The sequence below is a fragment of the Paroedura picta genome, chromosome 13, assembly GCF_049243985.1.
Source record: "Paroedura picta isolate Pp20150507F chromosome 13, Ppicta_v3.0, whole genome shotgun sequence".
In the NCBI taxonomy this organism is placed as follows: Eukaryota; Metazoa; Chordata; class Lepidosauria; order Squamata; family Gekkonidae; genus Paroedura; species Paroedura picta.
Genome location: NC_135381.1, coordinates 37,747,162 through 37,774,690, shown reverse-complemented (window position 1 = coordinate 37,774,690; position 27,529 = coordinate 37,747,162). Strand labels below are relative to the sequence as shown.

At 50.0% G+C, this 27,529-nt stretch overlaps 1 protein-coding gene and 2 long non-coding RNA genes across 5 annotated transcripts in view; 2 read left to right on the top strand and 1 right to left on the bottom strand.

The window, feature by feature from the left end:
- Positions 1 to 8,716, bottom strand: part of LOC143822906 (uncharacterized) — a 116,154-nt gene extending 107,438 nt beyond the window's left edge. For all 3 annotated transcript variants that reach the window (XR_013226297.1, XR_013226299.1, XR_013226298.1), the window contains exon 1: positions 8,621 to 8,716. This is a non-coding gene — a long non-coding RNA (uncharacterized LOC143822906). The remainder of the gene's footprint in view (positions 1 to 8,620) is intronic.
- Positions 2,106 to 4,985, top strand: LOC143822587 (uncharacterized). The gene is made up of 2 exons (XR_013226206.1): positions 2,106 to 2,611; positions 3,900 to 4,985. It is a non-coding gene; the product is annotated as an uncharacterized LOC143822587 (long non-coding RNA).
- A 1,775-nt stretch (positions 8,717 to 10,491) lies between the features above and the next one.
- Positions 10,492 to 12,255, top strand: POU3F4 (POU class 3 homeobox 4). Its single transcript, XM_077308439.1, has one exon. The coding sequence runs from the start codon at positions 10,585 to 10,587 to the stop codon at positions 11,740 to 11,742; it is 1,158 nt and encodes a 385-aa protein (XP_077164554.1). The 5' UTR covers positions 10,492 to 10,584; the 3' UTR covers positions 11,743 to 12,255.
- Positions 12,256 to 27,529: the final 15,274 nt, after the last annotated feature.

Sequence of the window (27,529 nt, the reverse complement as noted above, 5' to 3'; positions counted from 1 at the left end):
AATTGTAGTCCATGGACATCTGGAGGGCCACAGTTTGACTACCCCTGGGATTTCATTGCATCTGCCTTCCTAAATATCCTAAATCTGCCACCTCTGTGCCTGCCTCCTTGGTCTCCATCTATTTTTCAAGCAAGTCTTCTTCAGGGTTCATTGAAAGCCCCTGATCCTGACCACGTTTCCCTGGAACCTTGTATCTGAGGAAGTGTGCTAAACGTGAAAGCTCGTCCCTTGAATAAAACTTTGTTGCCCTTAAAAGTGCCCCTGGACTCTAAGTTTGTTCTGCTGCTTCTGACCAACATGGCTCCCCACTTGAACCACATCTCCCTGGAAGTCCAACCACTCCCTGGAAGCCACAAATTTCAGCCTGAGAGTGGGAGTGTGCTTTTTCTAAAATCAAAACCGGACACTCACTCCAGTTTTGATTTTTGGAAAGAGCACACTTCCACTCTCAAGTTGAAATGTGGGACATGGACTTCCAGGAGAATGGGATTCTAGTGGGAAGCTGTGTTGGTCTGAAGCAGCATCTTTTTTTTAAAGCAGGTAGGTTCCTGCCCTGAAAAGCCTACAATGGAAAGGGAAAAGAACCCCTGAGGGCCAAGCAGATTTGGCAAGAATTCTACAACTCTCACTCAAGGTGAAATGCTAGCCTTCTAGTGTGTGTGTATTTTTAATTAAATGAGCCAAAAATCAGGGTTTTTTTCTGATGTGAAGATACAGAAAGCCCCATCACATTGTAAGCTTCAAGGAACCTACCTGCTTTTTTGAAAAAAATGCTGTAATTCTGCAGGATTCCCTTGCATTAAGAGAAAGCCATATTGTGCAATGGTTGGAACACCAGGCCAGAAAACCTGGATGCCAAAACTGTATCCTGCCCAATGTGCCCAATGTATCCCAGCCTCTCTAGACTTCAGCTACCTAAAAGGAGGATTGTGGTTGTGAGGGGGAGGAGCGAGAGCTAGACAGGCAGCTGGAGGGTCCTAGGAGGACGAGACCCTTATTACATAGTGAAGAAGAAAATTCTTCCCTTCTCCCCCCCCCCCCTTTCACAGATTCAGTCTTCATTTTAAATGTGTCCCCCACCTTCACAATTAAAGGCAGGGAAGGTGGCCTTTCTTCCAAATGCTGAACCACAGCATAATCTAGTCTCCCCCCCCCCCCCCGCTAGGGAAATCTCCACCCCTAAAAAACCCCAATACTTTGTTGTTCTTAAATTCCTACCAGATTGAATTAGGAGACCAATTTCAATGCTCTGCTTGGGGTGGTGTCTTATCAGCACTAAGCATTGCTTTAGGATGCTTAGGGCTGATCCTGCATTGAGCTGGGGGTTGGACTAGATGGCCTGTATGGCCCCTTCCAGCTCTATGATTCTATGATTCTATTATTCTAAAACATGAAAGAATGAGGGGAGGGATTTCCCTTCTACCGATAGGTGAGCTCCTCCCCTATATGTCAGTCAAACTCGGTCCAGTTCTGCCCCCAGCTCTCTGGGTTGTATTCCCAGGTCAATGTGTCTAAGGCTTGCATGGTTTTAGGTCCCACCAAATCCCATTGGATGGACAGTTCAGTGCATTTACTCAAAAGTAATTGCATTTTATTTCACTGGGATTTCTCAAGGGGACGAAAACAGACTATGAATGCAAAATGTTATTCTAGGCTAGAGGATGTCAATTAATTGTTGTTTTTAAAACAAAAGTTGCACCCGGTGTACATGTGTGAGCGTCACAGGGAGGTGGCATATTTACTCGGAAGTAAACCCCTCTGCGTTTAGCTCACAGCCTTGAGGACCAGGAGATCCCCGCCCTGAAACTCCAACCCAACACCTCCCAAGACTGGGAACCGCATTGCCAGTCTTGGGCTTACTCACAAGTAAGTCTCCTGGAGGCAAGAGACCTTGATGCCCGGGAAAGGACCCCCCATAGAATTGTCATTTTATTTGGAAACGAATCACCCCGAATACAATGGCATTTACTCCCTGGTAGGCATGGATTTACGCTTTAGATTCCCTTGAAAGCAAGTTGTTTGCAACTCGTCGAGCCGGAGGATTCCCGCCCCTCCCCCCCAAAATCTATTTTGTATTTTCCCCTCCCCCCCCCAAAAAAATGCGGTCCTTTAGCCGAAGCACTGTTTCTAATCTCTCCTCTCACAGATCTCGCTTTAAACGTTTCCCAGACTTTTATCCCCATAAAAACCTTCAAGCTACTGACCGTTTCGATGCCCATTTTTTTTTCCCCATCCGCCTGCTTGTCTAAATTAGGGACTCCCTCCAGGCTTTCGGGAGGGAAGATGATTAGATTTAGAGCCTGAGGCCATGAGGATAAATATCCCCGCAAACACAGAACAGAGAAACAAGAGAGAAGGGAGCGCGGTCCCCCCCCCCTCCTCCAGCAAAACCGTCTTGCTCTCTAGCAACACCCACACGCATGCAAACAGCCGATTTCACACCAGAAGACACGCATCTCGGAGGCTGTTTCCCGACGTCAGTCTAAGTAGCAGCAGACAGAGCGCGAGAAAGACTCAGTCCCGGACTCCCAGTCTGTCTCCCTTTCTGCAGGCTGGGCTACAATGCAGAAGCAGGGATCGAGGAGGCCGGGAAAACGCCAAAGGAGCCCAGGTAAGCGCCGCTCTCATCAGGGGCTCCGCGACCCACCCAGGTAGATTTCTAGCTCCCTTTTCTTTTGAGGGGGTTTTGCTTCTAATTCTCACCAGATGTCGAGGCTGGAGGGAGCAATGAGATGGGGGCAAAACAAACAAACAAACAAAAAACCAACAAGCCGCCCTTCACAATACAGGAATGGGAGGGGGGGGGCTTCGCCTTGTCTTCCAACACACACGGGGGGGGAGTCTATGGGGGCATCTTGCCTTCCCCCGCAAGGAGGGCAAGGCAGGACCCCGATCCCAGAAGAGCCAGGAGGTGGTGGGGAGATCGTGTGCAGCAGGGGGAAGCCACTCGGCCTCCCAGGGGCTAGTGCCAGCAGTCCCCTGGCCTTGACTTATTATGGGGGCCTAGATGACAGTCCCCCCTCCCCCGGGGCCGGAACACTTTGGGAAGGGGCTTCGCTCCCCTGCCTGGCTGCTCTGCGCGCTGTTTTTAAACTAAAGCCACACGGAGGAGGCGGGGAAAGTCGCTGGGGAGCCCACCTGCCGCCGCAGGAGGCGCGGCCTGTCAGCTGCAGGTGACGCTCAAAGGCGTTGCTAGTCCTCATGAGGGCGGCGGGGCCAGAGGATATTCCCGAGCAGCTTCCAGCCGGCTCCTTCCGCCGGGCTCAGTCGCCGGCCTCCCCTCGCGGGCCTCTCGCCTTCCAGGCGGAGGGTCAGCTCGGAGAGCCGGGGGGGGGGGGAGGCGTCCTCAAGCGACCCCCACCAGCGCCCCCCGCCCCGGCTCTGCTATGCCTCCCTTTTGTTCTCCCTCAACGCCTTGCGCAGCGCCGGAGAGCCATTGTCTCCCTCGGTGCGCCCTCCGGGAAAGACAATGTCTCCCCCATCTCAAGGATAGGGTGAGGGTGGGGGTGGGGGTGGGGGTGGGGGTGGGGGTGGGGGTGGGGGGGAGTAAGGCATGTGGGAGGAGGATCTAGGCCCATTACACCTTCAAGTAAACTTGCCACGGCTCTCCCACCATTTAATCCTTGGGTCACCGGCTCGGAAGACAGCCCCCTGGAACAGCGTGAGGCTGGCGGCCAGGTGGACGTTCCTAGGATCGGGCCCCAAGCCAATCGATTTTAAAAGTTTTTTTTTTTTTTTAAGCCCTCCAAAATCGGCTTGGGAAACCTGCTTCTTGCGAGAGATCAACGCGCAAACCAGAAATATATCCTGGTTTGGTTGATTGCTTGGTAAATCTATGAAAGGGGATTTGGGAGAATGGCTTCTGAAGCGGGGAGATTGAGGATTTGTCTTTTTGGCAGGTCGATACGAATGGCCGACCCGAAAGAGAGCTGGGCAAAAAAAAAAAACAAAAATCCATCCGCTGCTTCCAGCTGCCGTCGGAAAGTCCACGGGCGTCCCTGCGGCCCTGCCGGGAATTCCCTTGATGGGAAAGTCTCCACAGAACCATTCTGCAGGGGAAGAAAAGAGAAGGATGGAGATGGGCCAGGGGGGAACCAAGCATGGTTACCGAACGGAGCAATCCTGATCGGGTTTACTCGAAAGTAAATCCCATCCTAGCTACTGGAACTCACGCCCGTGGAGGAAGTTTTTGGCTGGAGACGCAGCGAATGCCACACAAGTCGAGTGACAGCCTTCTCAAGGCCATGGGCTTCCCTGGACGCAGAAGGCGGTGGCCCTGTTTAGGAGTCGAAGCCAGAATTCTGAAAAGATGCTAAATCGCGAGATGTGCGCTGGACGGCCCCTCGGTGCAGATTTGGCCATTTAGCTTCTTTTCACCATTCTGAAGGTTTACAGTGCGAAGAAATTCACGCAGACTTCGGCCAGATCTAAATCTGGTGGTTTACAACAGGGCCATACAAGACTTGGGGGAGGGTGGGGGGCGGAGAGAGAGAGACACCCAGCGAAGGAGTTCTTCGACGGCCCGCTTTCATTGCACCCATGCAGAGTGGGTGCACAGTTTTCCCGCTGCATTTCTTTCTCGAGCGTGTTTCCAGCTGCCCCCGTCGCCCAAGCGAGCACGCACGCCCGGGAGACTTCCTCGCACCCCGGTCAGCAACAGGAAGCCCGCTTGCCCTCCCAGCCGGTCGGTCGGGGGGCCGAAAGGGACGGTCCCCCGGGCGTCGTTGCCGTCCTGCTAGGACCGCGTTTCTCTTGCAGCGAGGGCTGTTTCAAGTTATTAGGAGGTGGAGCGAAAGACACGAAGGACAGGAGGTGACCCCAGAAGCCAGCAGCCACCTGCACTCGAAAGCTCACGCCTTGAATAAGTCTTTGCTGGTCTTAAAGGTGCTACTGGACTCTGACCTCCAAGGACACCGCCTACTAACTGGCCGGAAAACGGGATCTCGGGATCGCGACAGCGTCGGAATAAACCTGGTTCCCCTAAACGGTGCCGTCGGACTCTTGCCTCGTTTCCCCCGCGACAGATTCCTCAGGCTGGCTTGGCCTCTAGATTCTCTGTGCTGTTTATTCTCCCGGCCGCGGAGGGATCGCCCCAGAGCCAGGCAAAAACCCTGGATCCAGGGAAGGGAAAGCCAGCCGCTCTCCTCCCCCCTCTCCCTACCCCCCCACACCCCCGAAACAGGACTATGGCCACGAGACAATGCCCATTTGCAGCACCACCACGCGCTTGGCCGTCGGGGACGGGGTGGGGGGAGAGGTTCAGAAGAGGAGAAAGGCTCTTTACCTTTCCCCAGGTGGGGAGGAGTCGCTTAGGGGCTTCCCTCCCCGCGCCTCTTGTCCCGCACCGAGGGTCGCCTGGCAAACACGAGAAGACGCCATTAAAAGGGGAGGGGGGGGAGGGGAGGGGGGGAGGGGAGGGGGAGATGAGAGTATATTGGTAAACGTACAGAGGGGGGCATAGCTGCTTCTGGCCCAGACTCCTCGCTTGACTGCCTCTCCACCGTCCAAAGAACCAACAGAGACTCACTTTATTGGGGGGGGGGGTAATTCCTGCTAAGGGTACCCCGACCTGCCTGCCTCGCCTCCCACTCCACCCAAATTCTAAAGAATCCTTCCAGCGTGCAGGAGGGGGAGAGAAGGCGAGTGGCCAGCTCGCTGGTGCAGGAGACTCGGCCTGACGTCGGCCTGCCCTGCCAGGGCGAGGGCAGCCAACTTGCCCTGCAGCCGAAGAACCCGTCCCGGCCTTTGGAGGCTGTCCGCGGCCGCTTTCTCGCCCCAGTGGCCGCTTCCAGCCGGCCCGGCCTCTCCCCGGTGAACTTGGGCGCCGGGGTGAACTTTCCCTGGCAGCGAGGTCGCGACCCCGCATGGCAGCTTCCCGCCGCATTACCCCCTTAGAGGAGCCAGGCGTCTCGGCCTGCCCACGACCACCGCTGCAGCCCGGCCTGCCCACTGGAGCCCGAGCCAGCCGGCCGCCGCTGCCCCTGACACCGTATCGCCTCCAGCACTTTCTCCCCCACCCCCACCCCCTGCCCACCCACCGGGCCAGAGAAACCCCCCAGTCAGCCCCTGGACAGACCCAGATGCCAGGCGGGGAGGGGAGGGGAGCCTCCATCCCAATAGAGATCTACTGCGGGCGCCCGTGTACACGATTGTGAGCACCCTCAAACCGCTTTTTCTTTATCGGATAATTATACCGCTTCGGAAGATCATAGCTGTCTCAGTTCAAGTGCACAGGCGCCCTAAGCCCCGCGTGCGTGTTTATGGCCCATTCCGCACACGTCGGATAATGCACTTTCAATGTGCTTTTGCGGCTTATAAAACGTCTTGAAAGTGTGCTACGTCATGTGCGAGAATGGACAGCGTGGTGGACCCGGTTGCACACACAAATCCAGGGCTCTGTTGTGTCTGTTGTGTCACACACGCCTCTATTTCTGAGCTGGGCTGCAGCAGGGGGGAAAGGACAGCGCATCTGGTAGAACTGGGCTGTTCTCAGTGCATCTGAAAGCCCAAACTTCACCAGGAGAAAAACAAAACAAAACAAACTTTTGCTCTGGGCAGAGAGTGGCTCGGGGAGAAGCCGCCCGGCGTTTCTTTCACAAAAGCAACTCGCACTTTTCAAAGCGCCTCCGAGTGTCCTTGAAGGGCTCATCGTCGCCGTCCAGGCTCACTTTCAAAACAACCCCCCCCCCAAAAAAAGCCCTTGCCAAGTATGTGTTGGAAGGAGACAAGGAGCGCCTTCTTTGTATACCTCCCGAGCTGCAAAAACAAACAAGCCAGCGCCCTCGCCTCTCTCCGCAGCGACTTCGGAGGGCCTCGGCCCAAAATGTTCGCGGTCGCGGCTTTATTCACGCCGCAGACGGAGCCAGGAGGGGGAGGCGGGTACTGGTGGGGGGGGGGGAGGAGGAGGAGGAGAGGGGGCGAAATAGAGACGAAAATAAAAAAGTTATCCCTTCTAGAGGAACAAAAATGCTGAGAGCCAGGAGTCCTTACAAGGAAAGAGACGCCGCTCCCCGCTCTCTTTAACCCTAAACCTCCACCAGCCAGAAGACAAACTGGGCGCATTGGGTTTCCTCTCTTTAAAAGACGCGCGCACCGCCCCAAAAGCGCTTCTAGGAGCCTCTGTTTAAAAAAAAAGGAGTTACAACTTCTCGCAACAGTTGCTCCCGCCCGGCCCTGCGAACGTGAAACTCTCCCATGTTCCGGAGGGGTCGCCTCTATTGAATGGGCTCCTTTTATTCCGCGTGGGGCGACGCGTTCGCGCCTCCGAGTCCCTCTTTTATGCCCCTCGCTATGGAAACCCGGATCGCGGGGAGAACTATGCGGCCCTGAATAAAGGCCGGCAGCGGCGACGGGCGTTTGGAGAGCAGCATCTGTTACACTCGGGAAGTTAGACTGACAGGAAAGCGCTAAAGAAACCCACTCCAGCAGATTAGGGGAGGGGGGAGGGGAGGGGAGGGGGCAGCGCCTGGCAGATAAAAGACCGCTCCGAAGCGGGGGAGGGGGACCCGGGGGGAGGGGGGAGGAAAGAAAGAAAGAAAGAAAAAAGCCAGAGGAGATTCTCCCCGAAATGTCAGGCGATGCCTTCGACACCCTCGTGGCTTGAGAGATACGGTTCCCCCGGATTTCTCCAACAAAGATTGAGCCAGGGCGTGAGCTTTCGAGTGCAAGCTTGCACTCGAAAGCTCCCGCCCTGCATCAGTCTTGGTTGGTCTTAAAGGTGCCACTGGACGCCGACTTTATCGTGCTACTCCAGACCAACCCATTGGAGCCCAGATTTCCCCGTTTAAGCCCCCTGTGGACACCCATTACTCGTTCCATTTGAGGGGCACCGGGGGGGAGGGAGGCTGCTGATTGCCCGGCTGGGTGGTGGGTTGCCAAGGGGCTTCTGCTTCTTGAAAACCGATCGATCCCGAGGCCTGAGCCGGCCCACCCCGTCCTGACTCCATCAGACGCCCCGCCTCCCTCCATGAGCGCCAAGGGGTCTCCCGAGGAGGAAAGGCGAAATGAGAGTCGATCCACAAAGCCCTTTGGCGGATGGTCAGAGCCAGGCGATAGAGGGACGCCCTTTGGGCCACCGCATGCTTCTCGGCCCGAGGGAAAGTTTGCCTCGAGGAGGTTTGGCTGCTTCGGAGTCGGCAAAGGCGTTTTCCGAGGGAGCTGCGAGCCGGTCCAGGGGGACTCGGGGCCGGGGGCAAGGGACTCGCGCCTGATTCTTGCCGGGACCGGCCCAGCCCAGCCCAAGGATCCACCCCTGCTCCCAAGCAGGGCTCCAGCCTCCCCGCACTCCCTTTGGAGCAGCCAATCCGCCCTGGGCCAGCCTCAGCCCGAACCTGCCGGCCGCAGAAAGGCCGCCGGCATAACTTCTTTAAGGAGGCATTGCAAATCGTGATCACATTTTATTGAAAGCTTCGTGTGCGCGCGTGGGTGTCGGGGGGGGGGGGGTTCTTTCTGGTCTGCCCACTGAATCAGGAGAGGCAACTTTGCAAGAGATCCAGCAGCAGTTTGGACCGTTTTTTTGCTTTTTTAAAAAAATAAAATAAAATAAAAGGATGCAACTCAAATTATAAAGAGGGAGGAAGAGACGGGAGGGAGGGAGGGGCAGAAAATAGGGGGAGCTCACCTTGTTGACGGCGATATTTTCATTTTCTCGTTTGTTTTTTTTCCCCCTCTTCCCCCTCCAGATCTGTCTTCCTAGAGAACTTAGCGCCTTAATGACTTTCGGGGAGCTGCAAGCCTTCTTTTATTTCTGCTAAATATATGAAAATGTATGCAAATTTAAATCAAGCTTAACCTAGGAGCTCCTGCAATATATTTAATGGAATTTCAAACCAATAAGGGGACTGTGCTGCGGTCCTCGGCAAGTACAAATCTAATTACGCAGCTAGGTTACCTCCGAAATTATGCAGGGAAAGGTCAATCCCCCCCCCCCTGCAAACTTCGGAGGTTCTTTGTTTCCCCCCCTCTCTTGGCCACCTCCCTTCCCAAGATATTAGGGTTTAATTTCCTCCGCTGGAGCACCACACCAGGCCCGAAATGCTCCCTTTCCTGCTCCTTCTTTGTCGATTCCGACTTGGTCGATTCAGAGAAACGGGGCGGAATTGAACTTGGAGGCCGAGGACCCCTTCCCCCGCGCCGCTCGCCCTAGGTCGCTGCCTCCCTTTGTCCCAAGGCTTCGCCTCCTTTCGGGATTTGTCAGGTCGCCTTCTTACCCAAAGCAAGTGTCCCCCCCCCAAGACTCACACAGCTAATAAGGTGCGAGATGTGGGTGGTGTATCTATGCACAGCTCAATAAAATCGGAGTCCAGGGGCACCTTTAAGACCAACAAATGATTTATTCAGGGTGTGAGCTTTTGAGTGCAAGCCCTCTTCCTCGGACTATGAACTCCTTACATGACAGGGGGGATATATAGCAAAAATCAATGCTGTTACATCAGTAGATTGTGTTACACCAGGGGTAGTCAACCTGTGGTCCTCCAGATGTTCATGGACTCCAGTTCCCATGAGCCCCTGCCAGCAAATGCTGGTAGGGGCTCATGGGAATTGTAGTCCATGAACATCTGGAGGACCACAGGTAGACTACCCCTGTGTTACACAACCAAATACAGCCAATGCTATATATCCCCACTGTCATTTGTAAGGAGTTCATAGTCTGAGGAAGAGTGCTTGAACTCGAAAGCTCACGCCCTGAATCAATCTTAGTTGGTCTTAAAGGTGCTCCTGGACTCCGATTTTATTGTGCTACTTCAGAGCAACACGGCTACCCATTTGGATCTATGTATAGCTGTCTATTATACACATCTATGGGATTTGCAAGAGTCCTTTTGTTGGGGGGGGGGCTGGATTTAGGACGCGAGCCCTCGGCTTTCTGCGGCCAGTTTGCCCGGCCTTGAACGTTTTGGGGAGGGGGGAGAACACGCATGTATGTGCCCACCCCGGCTAGCAGGCCAGGGCCGCCGGCCGCTCTCTCCAGGCGGGTCCCGCAGGTCTGCCAAGTTGCGGCGCCCCGGAGAGGCGAGCTGGCGCAGCAGGCAAGGCTCGCCTCCCTCTCCATGAGGAAGGGGGGCTCTACCTGGCATTAATCAGGGCCAACTTAGACCATGGCCCTGCCTCCCTCCCCTGCCTCTCCCCTGCCTCCTCTCCCGGCTTTAGCTGCAAAGAGAGAGCTGCTGGGGGAAGGAGGGAGAGAGAGGGCAGCCAGGTCCCCTGCAGCGCGCGAAGGGTTAAGCGCCCGTCCAGCCCCCCTCCCCCGCGCTCGCGCCGGCCGCCGCGGGCCAATGGCGGCCCGCGACGGCCCCACTTCCTGGTTCCAGACGCCCCTCGCCTTTAACCCATTCGGCGCGGCGCCCTCCCCGCACCCGCGCGCGTCTGGCGGCCGGCCAGGCGGCGCGCGGCGTCGCCGCTGATTGGCTGGCGCGGCCGCTTCCCGGCGGGCGGAGGCGGCGCGATTGGCCGTCGGGGCTGTCGGTCCGGGCGCGGCGGCTCGGGCTCGGGCTCGGGCTCGCTTTCGGCTGGGTCGATGTCAAAGGCTGGCCGCGGCTGCCTCCGCCGCATTCGCGCGAGCCGCCGGGGGGGAGCAGCGGCAGCATGGCCACGGCCGCCTCCAACCCCTACAGCCTGCTCGGCTCGGGCGCCCTGGTGCACGGCGGCGGCGGCGGCGGGAGCGGCGGGGAGGCGGCGGGCGGCATGCAGCAGGGCAGCCCCTTCCGCGGCGCGCCCAAACTTCTGCAAAGTGACTACTTGCAGGGCGTGCCCAGCAACGGCCATCCGCTGGGCCACCACTGGGTCACCAGCCTGAGCGACGCCGGGCCCTGGGCCGCCTCGCTGGCCGGCGGCGGAGGAGCGGGAGGCGGCGGCGGCGGGGAGCAGCCCGACGTGAAGCCCGGCCGCGAAGACCTGCAGCTGGGCGCCCTCCTGCACCACCGCGCGCCCCACGCCGGCGGCCACCCGTCGCCCCACCAGCCCAGCGCCTGGGGCGCCAGCCCCGCGCACAGCAACGGCCAGCCGCCCTCGCTCGGCCTCTACCCGCAGGCCGGCTTCACCGTGGGGGGCCTGCTGGAGCACGGCGGCCTCACCCCGCCGCCGCCGCCGGCCTCGGTGCCCCCTCCGCCCGGCGCTCTGCACCCGGGCCTGCGCGGCGAGCCCCCGGCCGAGCACCTGGGCGAGCTGGGCGGCCCGCACTGCGCCGACCCGTCGGACGAGGAGACGCCCACGTCGGACGAGCTGGAGCAGTTCGCCAAGCAGTTCAAGCAGCGGCGCATCAAGCTGGGCTTCACGCAGGCCGACGTGGGCCTGGCGCTGGGCACCCTCTACGGCAACGTCTTCTCGCAGACCACCATCTGCCGCTTCGAGGCCCTGCAGCTGAGCTTCAAGAACATGTGCAAGCTCAAGCCGCTGCTCAACAAGTGGCTCGAGGAGGCCGACTCGTCCACGGGCAGCCCCACCAGCATCGACAAGATCGCCGCGCAGGGCCGCAAGCGCAAGAAGCGCACGTCCATCGAGGTGAGCGTCAAGGGCGTGCTGGAGACCCACTTCCTCAAGTGCCCCAAGCCCGCCGCCCAGGAGATCTCCTCCCTGGCGGACAGCCTGCAGCTGGAGAAGGAGGTCGTGCGCGTCTGGTTCTGCAACCGGCGGCAGAAGGAGAAGCGCATGACGCCCCCCGGCGAGCCCCCGCCGCCGCCGCCCCACGAGGTTTACGCGCAGCAGCACCCGGTCAAAACGGACGCCTCTTGCCACGACCTTTGACTAGGGACGGACCCGCGCGCGGACTGGCTCGGCCAGGGCGCGCACCTTTGGCTGTGACCCTCTCGACGACTATTATTATTATTATTATTATTATTATTATTATTATTATTATTATTATTATTACTTTCCCCCCCCCCCCCATTGCCCAGGGTTTTTTTCCCTCGCCAGGATTTGGGCACTTGTGTTTCCTCGACGGTCCAGAACGAAACGACCCAGCCAAAACACAAAAAAAAGTTCTTTTTTCCGGGGAGAGGGGGGAGGAGACGGGACGGCGCTCGGGTGCCTCGAGGGGGCCTCTCTAGCCACGGACGCCTCTCGGTGAGACGGCCCTCTCGTAGTCGGGCTTTGTTCGCCTCTCGGCCTCCCTGTCTCCGGTGGATCTCAAGGCTTTGCCAAACTCCGTTCCATCTCCAGGGGGAAGCGGAGGGGGCGGGAAACGATCGCCGTCTTTCTCCTCCTCTCTTCATCAAGCTCTCTACAGACAGTTTTTTTTACGCAAACAAACAAAAAGACGAGACGTGCCTATTTGCTTAACCTTTCAGCGCCTTGGTCGGATCCGGGATGGCTTCGGTGGTTTGGACGGTGGTCGTGCTGGACCGGGCTTGCGGGGGGTGTAGCCTTTCAAAGGTTGGGGGGGTGGGCTGTGGGGGGGGAGGGGGAAGTTTCCTTTCCACCGCGACGCAGCATTTCCCCCACCTGGAACCGGGACCCGGTGGGTCGCGGCCCATCTAACTCCGTTCTTCCTTCGACGTGTCGTTGATGGTTTGGTTTTGTTTTTTTAGGAAGAGACGTTTTCCCCGGGAGGAGTCTCTGCCTTCCCTTTCCCCCTTGGGAAGGACGGGAGGACTTTCGGTCGAGCTCGAACGTCTCCGTCCCTCCCGCCCCGTCCCCACGACAGTCCCCGACCCCCGGGCCCAGGAACCTGGCCGGCAAGGGGTCTCCTCTCGACCCGACGTTGGGCTCGGGTTTTTCCCGGGCGCCGAAGCTGGAGCTTCAGCCGCGGAGTCAGCCGGCCTCCCCGGCGTCGAGGCCGCGGGCTGAACTGCAGCCGGGGAGAGGCGAGCGCGGCTGGCGATCGTGGCGGCTCAGGCTGCGCGGCGCCAGAGCCCTGCAAGGCTCGCTGCTTTCGAAGGGCCAAGAGGAGGCGAAACCCGAACGAATTTCGCTTCGCCCCTCTTCTCTCCCCCCCCCCAAATCTGGCCTCTGGAAGCGCTGTACGGCAGTTGTGCGGGTGTGTTTACAAAGGCGCACGCTATTGTGGGGGTGGGGGGGCGAGCAGCCTTCTGTTGGTGCATTGTCTTATCTGGAGACCCTCTGGAGAGACCTGTGGTCGGGATAGTGACATGTAGACACATTTGACCCCACACACACACACACAACAACAACAACAACAAAGATTTATCCAAGGGGCGAGCTTTCCAGTGCAAGCACTCTGCTTTTATTGTGCAAGCACTCCAAAGCTCACGCCCTGAATGAATCTTTGTGTGTGTTAAAGGTGCCGCTGGATTCTGATTTTTATTGTGCTGCTTCAGACCAACACGGCGACCCAGATTCTGATTTTTATTGTGCTGCTTCAGACCAACACGGCGACCCAGTTGAATCCAGCCGCAAACAGGCTTGGATCCCACAGATTTGGTGTCTGTCTTTTATTGGACCTATATTGATGATGCATAAAACCCCTGCCCCTCCCCCCTTCCTGTATATGAAAAGCTCCCCTCCTCTGCATTTGCAACCCTGAAAAGGCAGCGGGATGGGGGGGGGGGAGAGATTTGCCCATTTTAATTGCAGTACCTCCCACTTTTTTAATTTCACTATTTTGACATTTTCTCTCTGCCCCCAGAAATCTTGAACAGGCCCAAATATCTCCTGCCATTAAATATTCCACTTTTTCCCCCCTGCCGACTTTATATTAAAATCAAATCAAAATGACAAAAAAAAGAAGAAGACCTTGTACAGTTTTGTATATTCTAAGCGTTTTTTGGGAAGTTATTAATTTAAAAGAAAAAAAAAGATCATTTAGATGATTCATTTAGTAACTGATGTATGATAAACGCTATTTTCATTAAAGGTTGCTTTTTTCAACTATTTTATTCCAAAATGGCCTATTGCCGTTGCCGACAATTATTTATTTTCAATAAATTCCCCATTATGTTTTTAAAAAGTTTTAAAAAATAAAATAAAAAAATAAATACCCGAAGCAGTTGTCGGAAGGAACAAAGGCTTAAAAGAAAATTATTAAACCAGCGGCTTGGTGGTATTTGACAGTATACCACATTTAGTCGAGGGACATTTATATTGACACAATATTTTATTGTTGTAAAGACACACACAAAATTCTAAATAAAACGTTTTTACAAATAAAAAAAGTTGCGTTATTTGTTTCAGTGTCCAGAGAACGAGGGAATCTTACAGCCACCACCAAAGCAGCAAGATTTCTGACCTTCCAACCAGGCCTTGCTCTTAAAATATGCCGTGGAGCTTCTTTTTAAATCTTTTCAGAATATTTTGTTTAAAAGGAGCGCTCTCTGGTTAAGCACAGGCTTCTCTCCGGAGCTCGGATGGAATTTGCAAGGATGTGCCCTTTTCCTCTTCCAAGCAACCTCCAGAGGCCTCTGGGATCCGTCAGCAGCCCCCCTCTGGGTGTTGGGAGCAGAAGGAGAGGAGAAGCTTCCTTCCAGACCCCCGGGAATATCTTCAAGGTAAATTGATCCAGTTCACAGAAATCCTAGTGGACCTTTCTTGCTCTTGTATTTTTATTATTTTTTAAAATCTGGGTTGCAAATATCTCTTTGCCAGGCTAGCCAATAGCACTTGGGGGACTGGCCATAGGGAGATTTTCTTTTCTTTGGTTCGACTTATTTTGGGGGAAAGGGGCAGTGGTGGTGGGGTGGCAAATGTTACCTTGTTTGCGGCCCTAGTGCGCTTCATTGTGTGCGTCTCATTCTCTTGCTGCTTTAAAGAGGCAGCGGAAGAGAGAAGGACTGGTGGGGGTGCTCAGTGGGAGGAGGTGAGACTGGGCACAAGAGCAACCCCCACCCACCCAGTCATTGGAGGATGGCCTCCCCTGCCGTACACAAGGTCGCTCTGGCCTGCGCTGGCCTTGGCAGGGGTCTGCAACCTGCACAACATTATAATCTAAGACAGAGGCACACGCTGCAGAAGGGGGAGGGGGAAATACAGGCTTTGTGAAGACAAGAGGCATGCTTATTGTTTCGTGGTCTCCCCCCCCCCCTTAAAATGGTGAAGGTAGTAAGCGGGGGGGGGGGGGATCTAGATTTGTAAACCTTCCCGCCTTCAGTTGCTGCAGTTGTTCTGTGTATTACTACAAACACTGAATTTTAAGACATGTCTGTGGATGTTAGTCACCTTATGATGGAGTCTGCGTGGCGTTTTCCGAGGGCCTTTTTTTTTTTTTTTTTAACCTCAAAACAATCCTCCGGGGTTAGATCTTTTATGGCACAAAAGCGGTGCTGGTGTCTACAGGGAGGTATGTACAGGGGCAAAAGGGGTCTGCATGCTTTGGGATGGCTCAGCAGCCGGATGCAAAAGAAATCAGCCCCCTGAGATGGGAGCCCTGAGTGTTTAAACACCCATTGACCCTTGGATTTGCTTATGAGGAGCCAAATTTCAGATCTGAGCATTTATGCTGTGGAAATACATGCAGTTCCATAGTGGCATAGTCATGTTTGTGGGCAAGGAGAAGCTATGCAGTCATCACCCCCCCATCCCCCCCCCCTTGATAACTAATTCCTAAGCTCTCTGTGTCCGGCCATGCCGTTCTAGCCCAGATCCAACAATGGTTCTGGAACTGAAGTGGCAACTTTCAGGCTGCATCTCCCAGCCGCCCTCCATTCTGCTTCCTGCAAACCACAGCAATCTGTGATGGAGAACTGATGAATAGGTTCCTATTACTGCCAGGGCAGGAATGGTTAATATGCATGGATTCCCTTCCTTTTGTTGCCAACCCGCCTCCACCCCATCCAGAGCACGCACACACACACACACACACACACACACACACAACCTCCGAGAACCAAGAGATGCTCTTGGGCTGGGCTCTGTTTTTAACCAAGCACATGAAATATGGGGGGTGGTCAGGAAGGGGCTGCATATGGTTTATTTAGACCTGCCCTTTAAGGGAGCAAGCCTGTCTACTAAGAACCCTACTCAAAGGGGTTTCTTTCCAGGGAACTGTGTATTTTACAATTGGGCTGTCAGAGACAGGGCACCAAGGGAAAGAGAAGGAGATGAAACTGTAATGGGAAGAAAATTGGGGGAGGGGGCAGGAATCACAGCTGTAACCCCTGACTTGTGCCAGAGATTGGGAGGGGGCAGAATAAGATTAGAGAACAAGGAATAGAACGCTAGTGCCATCCATGCTGTTTAAAAATAGAAAAGAGGGAATGAGTAAAGCCTACAGAATATTTTTGTTTAAGCCAGAAATAGTTTTGGAACAAGTTGCCCAAATCCTTTGTAGCTTTAGAAAGGGCATGTTCCCTGTTTGTTTGTTTGTTTTTAATTCCATGCGATGCTTTTAGTAGAGACTCCCTTTTGTTCTGCATCAAGAACAAGAGACAAAAATTCAGCCATTCTTAGGCATGGCTGGTATTTAGATAATGCTTGGAAGTTATTTTTTAAATGCATATCAATGTAAGGGAAAAAAATCTTTTATGAATATTTTAGCTTGAGGGGGGAGCTGGAGAACTGTCTCCAGCACACTGACAAACAACACAACTGCCTTGCCTGTGTGCTTTAGAATTAAGTCCCATTTGGAAAAATATTTCTGAAGAATAATAATGTGATCAGGAAGGGCATGTAAGGTTAGATTTGTGGTCTAACATCAACCCAGCCTTCTGGGACCCCAGTCGTTCAACTCAACCACCCCTCCCTCCCTACTAACATTTAGATATTCCAAATCCCTGACTGCTTGGTTTTGTACTTGCTACGTTTTGTCACAGGGGGTTTGTCCCCCACTTTCTTCAAAGGAACTCTGTGTACATATGCTTTATCCTTATGACAATCTTGTAAGGTAGTTTAGGCCAAAAGGGTGACAGACTGGCTTAAGGTCATCCGGTGAGTTTATGGTAGGAATTGAACTCAGGTCTCCCTTGCCTACTAAGGCATGAGGCATGTCGTGCCTGCAGGCCAAGACTCGGTAGGGAACTGAAGTCTGAAGCTTACGTGGGTCACTTCACCTATGCTTGATGCCAACTTATTTTTCCAGTCCTGAGTAGACAGTAAACAGGGCATGTTGTAGGGGGACATCCACATAGGCTACTACATATGGGTAGTAGTTTGAATTTGGCTCAGTGAGTAGGAACAGGCCTACTCAAATGTATGCAGGTTACCCTTAAAAAAGTCACAAATACATTAGGAGTTACGGTAAAGGAGGCATTATATTTCTTCTACTGGCTAGTGGTTATAAATGGAATTATTCTGTGTTGGGGGGAGGGGGGGCAACAGATTATTGCATATTTGGTACCAAACCAACTATCATATCATTACTTACTGGATTTCTTTTCATGCCCCTGATAGGAGCAAGCTGGGCTCAGTTTCTCTGCTGAGAAAATCTCAGATAATTACACCACGGCAGAGAGGATGCAATTTGCTAGGTTCCCTTCTCTGCAAAATACACAGCATAAGTGTTAAGCGAGCCCCACATATGGAATTCTAGTGGCTGGAAATACACTAGATTAAATACAGGAAGACCGGTGTTACATCTATATCAGAGAACAAAAAGGAAATCACTTCCCAAATTCTCACTCGTTCTTTAGCCTTAAAAAAAAATACAAAAATCATGGTGGTTAAAATAATATCACTGAACACTTTTTTTTGGGGGGGAATTAAAGCAATCTAAGCAATATAATTTAAGGGCATTATTTTATATCGAATATCTTATGTCAAATAGCTCCATGAGTGTTAGCATGCTCATCATGTTTTGGAAACTGGAGCCAAATCAGATATTTTTTAAAAGGGGGGTGGGGTACAAAGCTTACAGTCCTGCAATTTCAGTACTTTAGGGTAGATACAAATGTGTCTACGTTGGTGTAACTGGAATATTTATTTTGTTTTTTATCTTGTATTTGGCTTAGCTGTGGAAAGTAAAAGACGAAGTAAACAGAGCAGGTTTGAAGAATGCTTTGGAGGAAAAAAGGTTACAAGGAAACCCATTTAAAGCAAGTTCTCTTATCCAGCACGTTTTTTAAAGTCTAGTATCTTGCTGCGCAAAAAGAAACTCTTTCCTGCCACCTAATGTTAAGTTTAGATCACTGTCAGTCTTCCTGGTCCCACTGAACATATATATGTTCTATTGCTCATTGTTTTAGATCAAGCAATGGTTTACGTGTATGAAGGAATCCTTGTAAGTCAGGTGGAACCAAAAAAAAGGGGGAGAAAAACACAGCCTTGAACAAGAAGGGTAACCAAAGAGGTTGTAACAATGGCAAAGAGATAAAATATAACTATGAATACATTACAAATGGACAGGGCACCGAAATTTAATTTAATAATGCATATAGAAATGCTAAGATATGATTGAAAACAACCATTTTGTGGCTCAGCATACAAACACCTAATCCCAGTGTCAAGTCAAATATCTATTTGCAAAAATACAAGTTGAAAAGTAGATATTGTCTATCTGCGAGTGAACCAACACCATGTGCATTTTGGCACAAGGCTTTTCTCAGGGGTAGAAATCAAACTGCATAATCCCTTAGCAATTGAATACAGAAAACATTCTCACACCAAGATGTTCTCTCGTAAGGTAAGAGTTATCCAGGTTCCCAGGAATCCAGCACAAGCAACTCGTCCAAAGACAGAAAGCTTATTTTGCCCACACATCTTCTTAGGTTGTATCAGAAATGCTCAAAACTCCAATGCTCACAAACGTCAGGAAAACAATTGCTGGGTTTTTAAAAAAGTTTTGAATATGACTGATTTAAGATCATCTATGAGCAAAGGAAAATATTCTGCATTTTGATGTTGCCAATGCTAGATTCCATGGAACGTTGATACCTCTTACCTCATGAGTGAACATCTTGGTGTGAGAAAGATCTGTTCTTTGTGTGCTCAATTTTCTGTATTTACTGTAATCGCTAAGGGTGTTCTCAGTTTGATTTCTGCCACTAAAGAAAGCCTTGAGCCTGAATATGTATGGCATTGTTTCTCACATGTGTAGACAGTATGTAGTCTTAAACTTGTATTCTTAAATGCTGAACCATAGGATTGTTTGTTTTAATCATATTTATTTTAGTATTTCTGTATTCATTATTAATACCAGTATTTTGTACATTTGTGCTATGTTCATGCTTATATTTACTCTTGCTTTCATTGTTACAAGCTCTTTGGTTACCCTTCCTTGGAAAACAACCAATGCATGTTGTTTGCAAATATACAACCATTGTCAATGGAGACACCACAGAGGGTGAATAACCAAGCAACAATTGATCAGCTGTGGTATACTTACAAGATTGGTGTAGTGCTTAGGAGTGCGGACTTCTAATTTGGCATGCCGGGTTCGATTCTGCACTCCCCCACATGCTGCCAGCTGGGTGACCTTGGGCTCCCCACGGCACTGATAAAGCTGCTCTGACCAAGCAGGAATATCAGGGCTCTCTCAGCCTCACCCACCTCACAGGGTGTCTGTTGTGGGGAGAGGAAGGGGAAGGCGACTGTAAGCCGCTTTGAGCCTCCTTCGGGCAGAGAAAAGCGGCATATAAGAGCCAACTCTTCTTCTTCTTCTTCTTCTTCTTCTTCTTCTTCTTCTTCTTCTTCTTCTTCTTCTTCTTCTTCTTCTTCTTTTCAGTGCTAGCCTCTTTCTTAATATTTATGCAGTATGTGTGTTGTATCATAATACATGTATATGATCCATATGATATATATAGTTTGCAAACCCACTCCATGTATAAAAAGTACATTTTAGACTTATAGATGTCTAAAATATACATATAGATGTATATTTAGGAGAGCACATGATGCTTTGTGCACTGTAAGTATAGATGTGGCTATCTAAGCCCAGACCTAAATAAACCCAAATTATTGGGGTATAAACCTAAATTATTGGGGTATGGAATCCCTCCATACCCCAATAATCCATTCTTCAAGTGGCCTGTTGTGCCCTGTTCTGGAAACTTATATATTGTCTCTGTACATAAGAATGTCTCATTTTCATTTTCGTAATGATCAGTATATCAGTTGGCCACTTCCCGGGTCAGCTGGAAATACCCTAACAATTTTTGGTGCTCTTACAAGCATTCCTGGCCCCAGAGAAGTGCGTCTGGCCTTGACCAGGGCCAGGAATAAGCTCTTGGAGGAGCTGCGGGCCTTGCGGGAGCTAACAGCGTTCCGCAGGGCCTGTAAGACGGAGCTCTTCCACCAGGTCGCTGGATGAGGCTGGGCCGCAAGGAAGATCTGGGCCCCCTTATAGCAGCAGTAGCAAAATGCAATTGGCACCCCCTGTCTCCCATTGCCCCTCTAGAATGGGTTATCTTGGGGGAGTATAGATTAGACTGGAGTTTTTTGCCGCATCTGTTTCACTGTTTTATTTTGTTTAGTACATTGTATTCTTGTTTTATGGATTTTATTGTGTGGTTTTATTGGAGTTTTATATGCTGTAACTCGCCTCGAGCCTCCAGGGAGGGGCAAGTAACAAATCAAACAAACAAACAAACAAACAAATAATAATAATAATAATAATAAAAAGATATCCTACATTAAACACAACATGCATGAAAATTTGAGACAACCCTTCCCCATTTTTTGACAGCACGGGGTGGGGAACCGTAGTCTTCCTTTCAGGTAAAGAGGGTAATTGATGTTTGATCTACACATGTGCCACATTTCACCTCTTTAGGAATTAACCATTTTAGTTCCCTGTAGGTCAAATGCAAGAGCCTCTTGTGGCGCAGAGTGGTAAGGCAGCAGACTGCAGTCTGAAGCTCTGCCCATGAGGCTGGGAGTTCGATCCCAGCAGCCGCCTCAAGGTTGACTCAGCCTTCCATCCTTCCGAGGTCGGTAAAATGAGTACCCAGCTTGCTGCTGGGGGCTAAACGGTAATGACTGGGGAAGGCACTGGCAAACCACCCTGTATTGAGTCTGCCATGAAAACGCTAGAGGGCGTCACCCCAAGAGTCAGACATGACTCGGTGCTTGCACAGGGGATACCTTTACCTTTACCTTTGTTGAACTATCATATGCTGTTTTTTTTAATTATCTATATTTATTTATATTATCTTTTTATTATTGTCTTTCCCTAGCTTTTTAATTAAAAAGAACCAAATATTACTTCCAATATTTTAAAATATAAAGATGCTAAGGAAGGAGATTCCCAGGGTGATTTCATGCATGTTAAACGATACGGTTTCCATCCACTTCAGGGACCATTTGCAAGTCAATTTGGCCATTTCACACAGGGAAATCCAGTTGCAAAAAGTGTATTAAAAGTGTGTTATTTAGTGTGTGTGAAAGCAGGGAAAGGTAGGGGTCTGGACATTGCCTTCCTCTAGCACAGGAGTAGTCAAACGGCGGCCCTCCAGATGTCCATGGACTCCAATTCCCAGGAGCCCCTGCCAGCATTCGCTGGCAGGGGCTCCTGGGAATTGTAGTCCATGGACACCTGGAGGGCCGCCGTTTGACTACCCCTGCTCTAGCATCTGTGAAAGTCAGAGGCTTTTAAGTTGCCTCTTTTCCTGACATGAACAAGGAAGGGAATCCTTAGCATTTCTGGATGATTGTTCACAAAGATGCCATCCGCATGGCAGCCGGAGCAATCGTTCTATCAATCAACCAGCCATGGCTGCTGTCCAACCTCCATTTATGTCAATGGCCTGTCTGGAAATCTTATCTAAGCTCTGCTGAGATGAGTCTTGGTTAGGCAGCAGAACCATCTGGTGGATTCTCCCCCAAACGAAAGATTCTTCACAGTAAGACTGTGCTTTTAAACACACGCACTGGTGTTGCGTCGTATGGAGCCAATAGGGTTTAATTCTGTATAATGTGCTGGAGAAGACTCTTGTGAGTCCCTTGGACTGCAAGGCGAACAAACCGGTCAGTCCTAGAGGAGATCAGCCCAGACTTCTCCTTAGAAGGCCAGATCCTGAAGATGAAACTCAGATACTTTGGCCACCTCATGAGAAGGAAGGACTCCCTGGAGAAGAGCCTGATGCTGGGAGCAACTGAGGGCAAAAGAAGAAGGGGACGACAGAGAATGAGGTGGCTGGATGGAGTCACTGAAGCAGTCAGTGCAAACTTAAATGGACTCCGGGGAATGGGAGAGGACAGGAAGGCCTGGAGGATCATTGTCCATGGGGTCGCGATGGGTCGGCCATGACTTTTCACCTAACAACAACAACAACAACAATGTGCTAAGTGTATTGTTTATTTACTTATCATGTTGTTGTTAGTTGCAAAGGCCTCCAGGCCTTCCTGTCCTCTACCATTCCTCAAATTTAAGGTTGCACCAACTGCTTCAGTGACTCCATCCAGCCACCTCATTCTCTGTCGTCCCCTTCTTCTTTTGCCCTCAATCGCTCCCAGCATTAGGCTCTTCTCCAGGGAGTCCTTCCTTCTCATGAGGTGGCCAAAGTATTTGAGTTTCATCTTCAGGATCTGGCCTTCTAAGGAGCAGGCAGGGCTGATCTCTTCTAGGACTGACCGGTTTGTTCGCCTTGCAGTCCAAGGGACTCGCAAGAGTCTTCTCCAGCACCAGAGTTCAAAAGCCTCAATTCTTTGACACTCGGCCTTCCTTATCATACGAGGTGTGTATTGTAGCCAGAATTGCCGAGGCAGGGAAGGGACATTTGGATATGGTGTGCCATTGCCTGACTCTATGCTCCTTAGAAGAACTCCATCCAAAACCTTTGATGTCTCCCATCCAAATACTAGCCAGGGTTGGCCCTGCTTAGCTTCCGAGGTTGTGATAAATATAAATGCAGGGAGGGGGTGTGTCTCTGGCCTCTGTAGCTGACCAGAGGGTGAAAGGGCTTCAGAACAGCATCACCACTTTGCATCCCAGCAAGACCACCACTCAGGGAAGATCTGACTGATCCAAACTGGATATAAGTTCTGTCCTTGTCTCCCTCTCCCCTTGATTTCCTTGCCTTGTCAGTCTGTGGGTAGGACTTGTCTCTCTTGATCTGTGTAAGCTGCTTCAAGAAGCAATGATCCGGAAGGGGCTCATGGAATTGTAGTTCATGGACATCTGGAGAACCACAATTTGGCTACCCTTGGTCTCTGGGTACCTTGCCATAGTCACAGTCTCATAGCCAGGACTACATTACAGGCTTGTTGCATGGATAACATCAGATAAGCCTTTGCCTGTTGCTTGGGAGGAAGGATGGAATCATAAATGTGAAAAATTAGAAATATACTGAAGTGGGCAGGGCTGATCAGAATATCACCCAACATCAGGAGGGATGTTTGAACGCCCACCAGTTCAGTTCTGTTCGCCAGTCAGGAACAGTGAGCAGGTTTATCCTTGGGCAGTTCAGCTGTTTGTAAGCATCTCAAGCTTGTCCCACAGATTCCAGTAGGATAATATAGTATCTCATATTTGTGTGTTCTCACAGTATTTCATGTTTGTGTGTTCTCACACAACCTGATGGAAATTCTAATTCACACACACACACACACAGTCCTGCTGCTGCACACAGCTCCATAGCCAGTTGTTCTGATACACAGAAACTTCTGTGTTTTTAAAGAAAAATCTTGCTGTTTGGTGTTCCTCTAAACCCCTGCTATCAAGATGATCTTTGCACAAGCAGGTGGCTGCACTTTCTTGTGGGATTCACGGCTTGTTTCATGAGCCTGGAAGTGAATTGATTCTGCCTCTCGTGCAGGTGCAAAAGCAGTTGCAAGGCGGAAGAAAATAAAGCCCCACCAGCACAGGTACTAACACAGCGGCAGAGCTGTTCGACATGCTGTTCAGGCTAGATGACAGCAAAGGGATTAGCGGCTGTGCTCAGGAGCGATTACCCCTCTTGAAAACGGTACATTTGCCTGCTGGACAGGTTCTCTGTGAAATTTTCAGCATCCTACATACAGGTCCTTGCACTGATCTAAGATTTAGGCCTTTAATCTATACAAGATACACTTCTGAACTAGGCTCCATATAAGCAGGGATGGGTGTGTGGGGTATGTGTGTGTAGAATTTCAAGATGGTTTCTTATTTTTCTTTTCAAAATACTTCTAAATTCATGGGGGGGGGGGCAGGGACCGATAATTTTCCTGGGAGTCAAGAGAATGATATTGTTGTTGGCTTTAAAAGGGGAGTGGACAATTTCATGGAGGATAGGTTCTTCAGTAGCTGATGTCCATGGGTGGAACCTCCATGTACAGAAATAGTATGCCTCAGAATACCAGTTGGTCAAATGTAAAAACAGAGGGAGGCTTTGGCCTCTGTGCCCTGTGTATGGGCATTAGGGGGCCCTGTGGGATACAGGGTGCTGGCAAGGGGTTTCTGATCTGACCAAAAAGTGTTTTTCTTCTGTTGTTACCAAGAACTTTGTTCAACAGTTCTAGAATTTTTACATTTTAAAATCAATCGGACCTATATTCTGATGATACTTAGAGACCAAATCTATTTACATATAGATACTTTAAAGGTGCTCATTCTTCCTTCTTGTGAACCTCTGGCTTTCTTATGCTTACTATTTAAATTTTTAAAATTATAACTGCTGGTTTACACCAGCATTTATTATGTTTACAGAAAGAAAAAGGACAAGAAAGATTGAGATAATTTTTCAGATTACAAAAGCATTAAAGTTCCTTTGCTATACCACTAATACAGATTTGACTCTCTAGCTAGATACCGTGTAAGATAGCCCCAATGTTCTTCGAATTCTTCTGCAGGTCTGTTGTTGATTGAGCTGTTAAGTTTGGCCATTTTCGCCAGATGCCCCAGTTTTTCAACCCAGTCTGTGATTTCTGGAATATCTTCTTTCCATCGTCTTGCTGCTCCCATCCTTGCAGCCGTAGTCACATGGAAAAACAATCTCCTGCTTTTTGTGGCAGATTGTCTAGATTACACTCAATAACATACATTCAGGACATAGTGGAAATTTAATATTTAACATTTTTCTAAAATGGCATAAAACTTCACCCAAAATTTCTGCTTTTTTTTTTTACATAGCCACCACCTATGGTAAAATGAACCCACCTTATCTGTACATTTCCAACATTTGAGATCATAACCTCCAGATATATGGCCCAACAGCTTAGGTGTTACATACCATCTATAAAACATTTTATACCAGTTTTCCTTTACTTGTTGACGTTTTGTGCGTTTTCCCGTTTTATTCCACATTAATTCCCATTCCTCACTTTCTTATGCTTACTACCGTGTCTAGGATTCCAAAACTTAAGGTGGAACAAAGCATTATGTAGTTCACCAACGCTTAAAAAAATGCAGCTATGTAGGGATGTCATTAAAGGCAAAGACTGGGGGAGCTATTTCGTTTGTAACCCTTGTACCTTTTCACTGAAAAGAAATCCACCATCTTCAAGCTCTGTTTCTACCTCTGGAGAGAAGTTTACTAGTAACTTGGGACTAGAAATTTTTGTTGGAGAAAAGGTGCTACATAAGCCTTCCACTGAATTATCATCATCATCATCATCATTTTATTTATTTCCCGCCTCCCCCCGAAGGCTCGAGACGGGTTACATCATTCCATAAAAACCTCAAAATACCAATCAAACCACTGGACCATCGAAGTCAGTTTTGTCTGCTGTGGTTGGAAGTGGCTCTCCAGGGTCCCAGACACCCCCTATTGCTTGGTCCTTTTAACTGGAGATACCAGCAATGACCTGGGAGTTTCTGCATACCAAGCAGAGGCTCTGTCACTAAGCTCCTTGCTCCTCCCAACAAAGGGTTTCCTTTTTAAATTGCAATCTGCAACTTATTGAAAATAAAATATTTATATTCTTACTTAAAATCTTATTGAAATAAAATATTTTTCCCAGTCAAGAAACCGCGTGCAAAATGCACTTCCACCCTCATGACACACATGCCATACGTGCACAGAGTATGGGAAACAAGCAGGAAGAACTAGAAGTCCTAATAATAAAGGAAGGGGACTATGATCTCATTGGCATTACAGAAACCTGGGGGGGAATAACACTCAAAACTGGAATAATAGGATTGGGAGGTACAACTTATTTAAAAGGGACAGACACATAAAGAAGGAGGGAGGAATAGCACTATATGTTAATAATATAAATAATATATGTGTCTGAGCATGGGGGTTGAGTGTCCTTGAGTAAAAATAAAAAAAGAGTAGGAAATAATAGTGGTAATATGGTGGGGGTCTTCTGTAGACCGCCAGGCCAGACAGAGGGCTTGGATGAGATGTTCCTAGACCAGATCACAAAGTTCTCAGAGAGACAGGACCGAGAGTGGTCATGGGAAATTTCAATAACCAATGCATGTAGGGAGAATGTTAGAAAAGCTAAACCTCAGAATGAGCATACACTAGCAAGAAATGCTAAAAACAATTTAAAAGGCGCTATTATATTGAGATTAAGAAAAAGAATGGGGACATGGTAGGAGAATTGTGGGGACCAGAAAGTGACAGTGTAACAGGTGTAAGAGGTCTGAATTGCTCAATTCCTAATTCTCAATCTTGTCTTGTGAGGGGAATTGTGCTCAATATGGCAAAATCATTTCATGTGATGAGGGATGGGAGTTGTGGCCTAGGATCACTGTTGGGGTAGTCGATAAACACCGAGTTTCTTAAAAAGAAAATAAATCTGCTGGGCCAGATAAACTGCATCTAAGGGTACTAAAAGAACATGCAATGTAATTTCTGAGCCTCTGTCCATTATTTAGACAATTCTTGGAGAACAGCTGAAGTGCCAGAGGATTGGAGGTGGGCAAATGTCCCCATCTTCAAGAACGGGGAAAAGGAGAATCTGGGTTATTACCAACCCATCAGCTTGACATCTATAGTTGGCAAATTTTTAGAACAAATCATCAAACAGTTGGTCCTTGAGCAGCTAGAGCGGATGGCTGTAATTACTAGGAATCAGCATAGTTTTCTCAAGAACAAGTAATATTAGACTAACCTTATCTCTTTTTTTTTGCGAAAGTTACTACCTTGCTATATCATGGGAATGCTGTGGACATTGTTTACCTTGATTTCAATAAGGCTTTTGATAAGGTTCTCCATGATACTCTTATTGACAAATTGGTAAAATGCAATTTTACTGCCTGTAACTGTTTTGTGGATTGAGAACTGGTTGACAGATCCCACCCAAAGGATGCTTGTAAATGTTTCGGCATCTTCTTGGATAGGAGTGATGAGTGGAGTGCCTCAGGGATCTGTCCTGGCCTCTGTGTTGTTCAACATATTAATAAATGATTTGGATGAAGGAATAGAGGGGTACTTATTAAATTTGCAGATTATACTAAACTGGGAGGGGTTGCAGACACACCAGAAGACAGAATCAAGCTACAGAAGTATCTTGACAGGCTGGAAAACTGGGCTAAAATGAATGTTAATAGTGAAAAAATGTAAAGTTCTGCATTTAGGTAGGATAAATCTAATGCATCATTATAGGATGCATAAGACTTGTGACGTGTGAAAAGGATCTGGGGGTTGTAGTAGACCATACACTGAAAATGAGTCAGCAGCGTGACTCGGTACCAAAAAAGACAAAACAGGCTTTTGGGCTGTATCAAAAGAAGTATAGTGTCCAGATCACGCGAGGTGATGTTACCACTTTACTCTGCTCTGGTTAGACCTCACTTGGATTACTCTGTTCAGTTTTGGGCACTGCAACTTAAGAAAGCTGT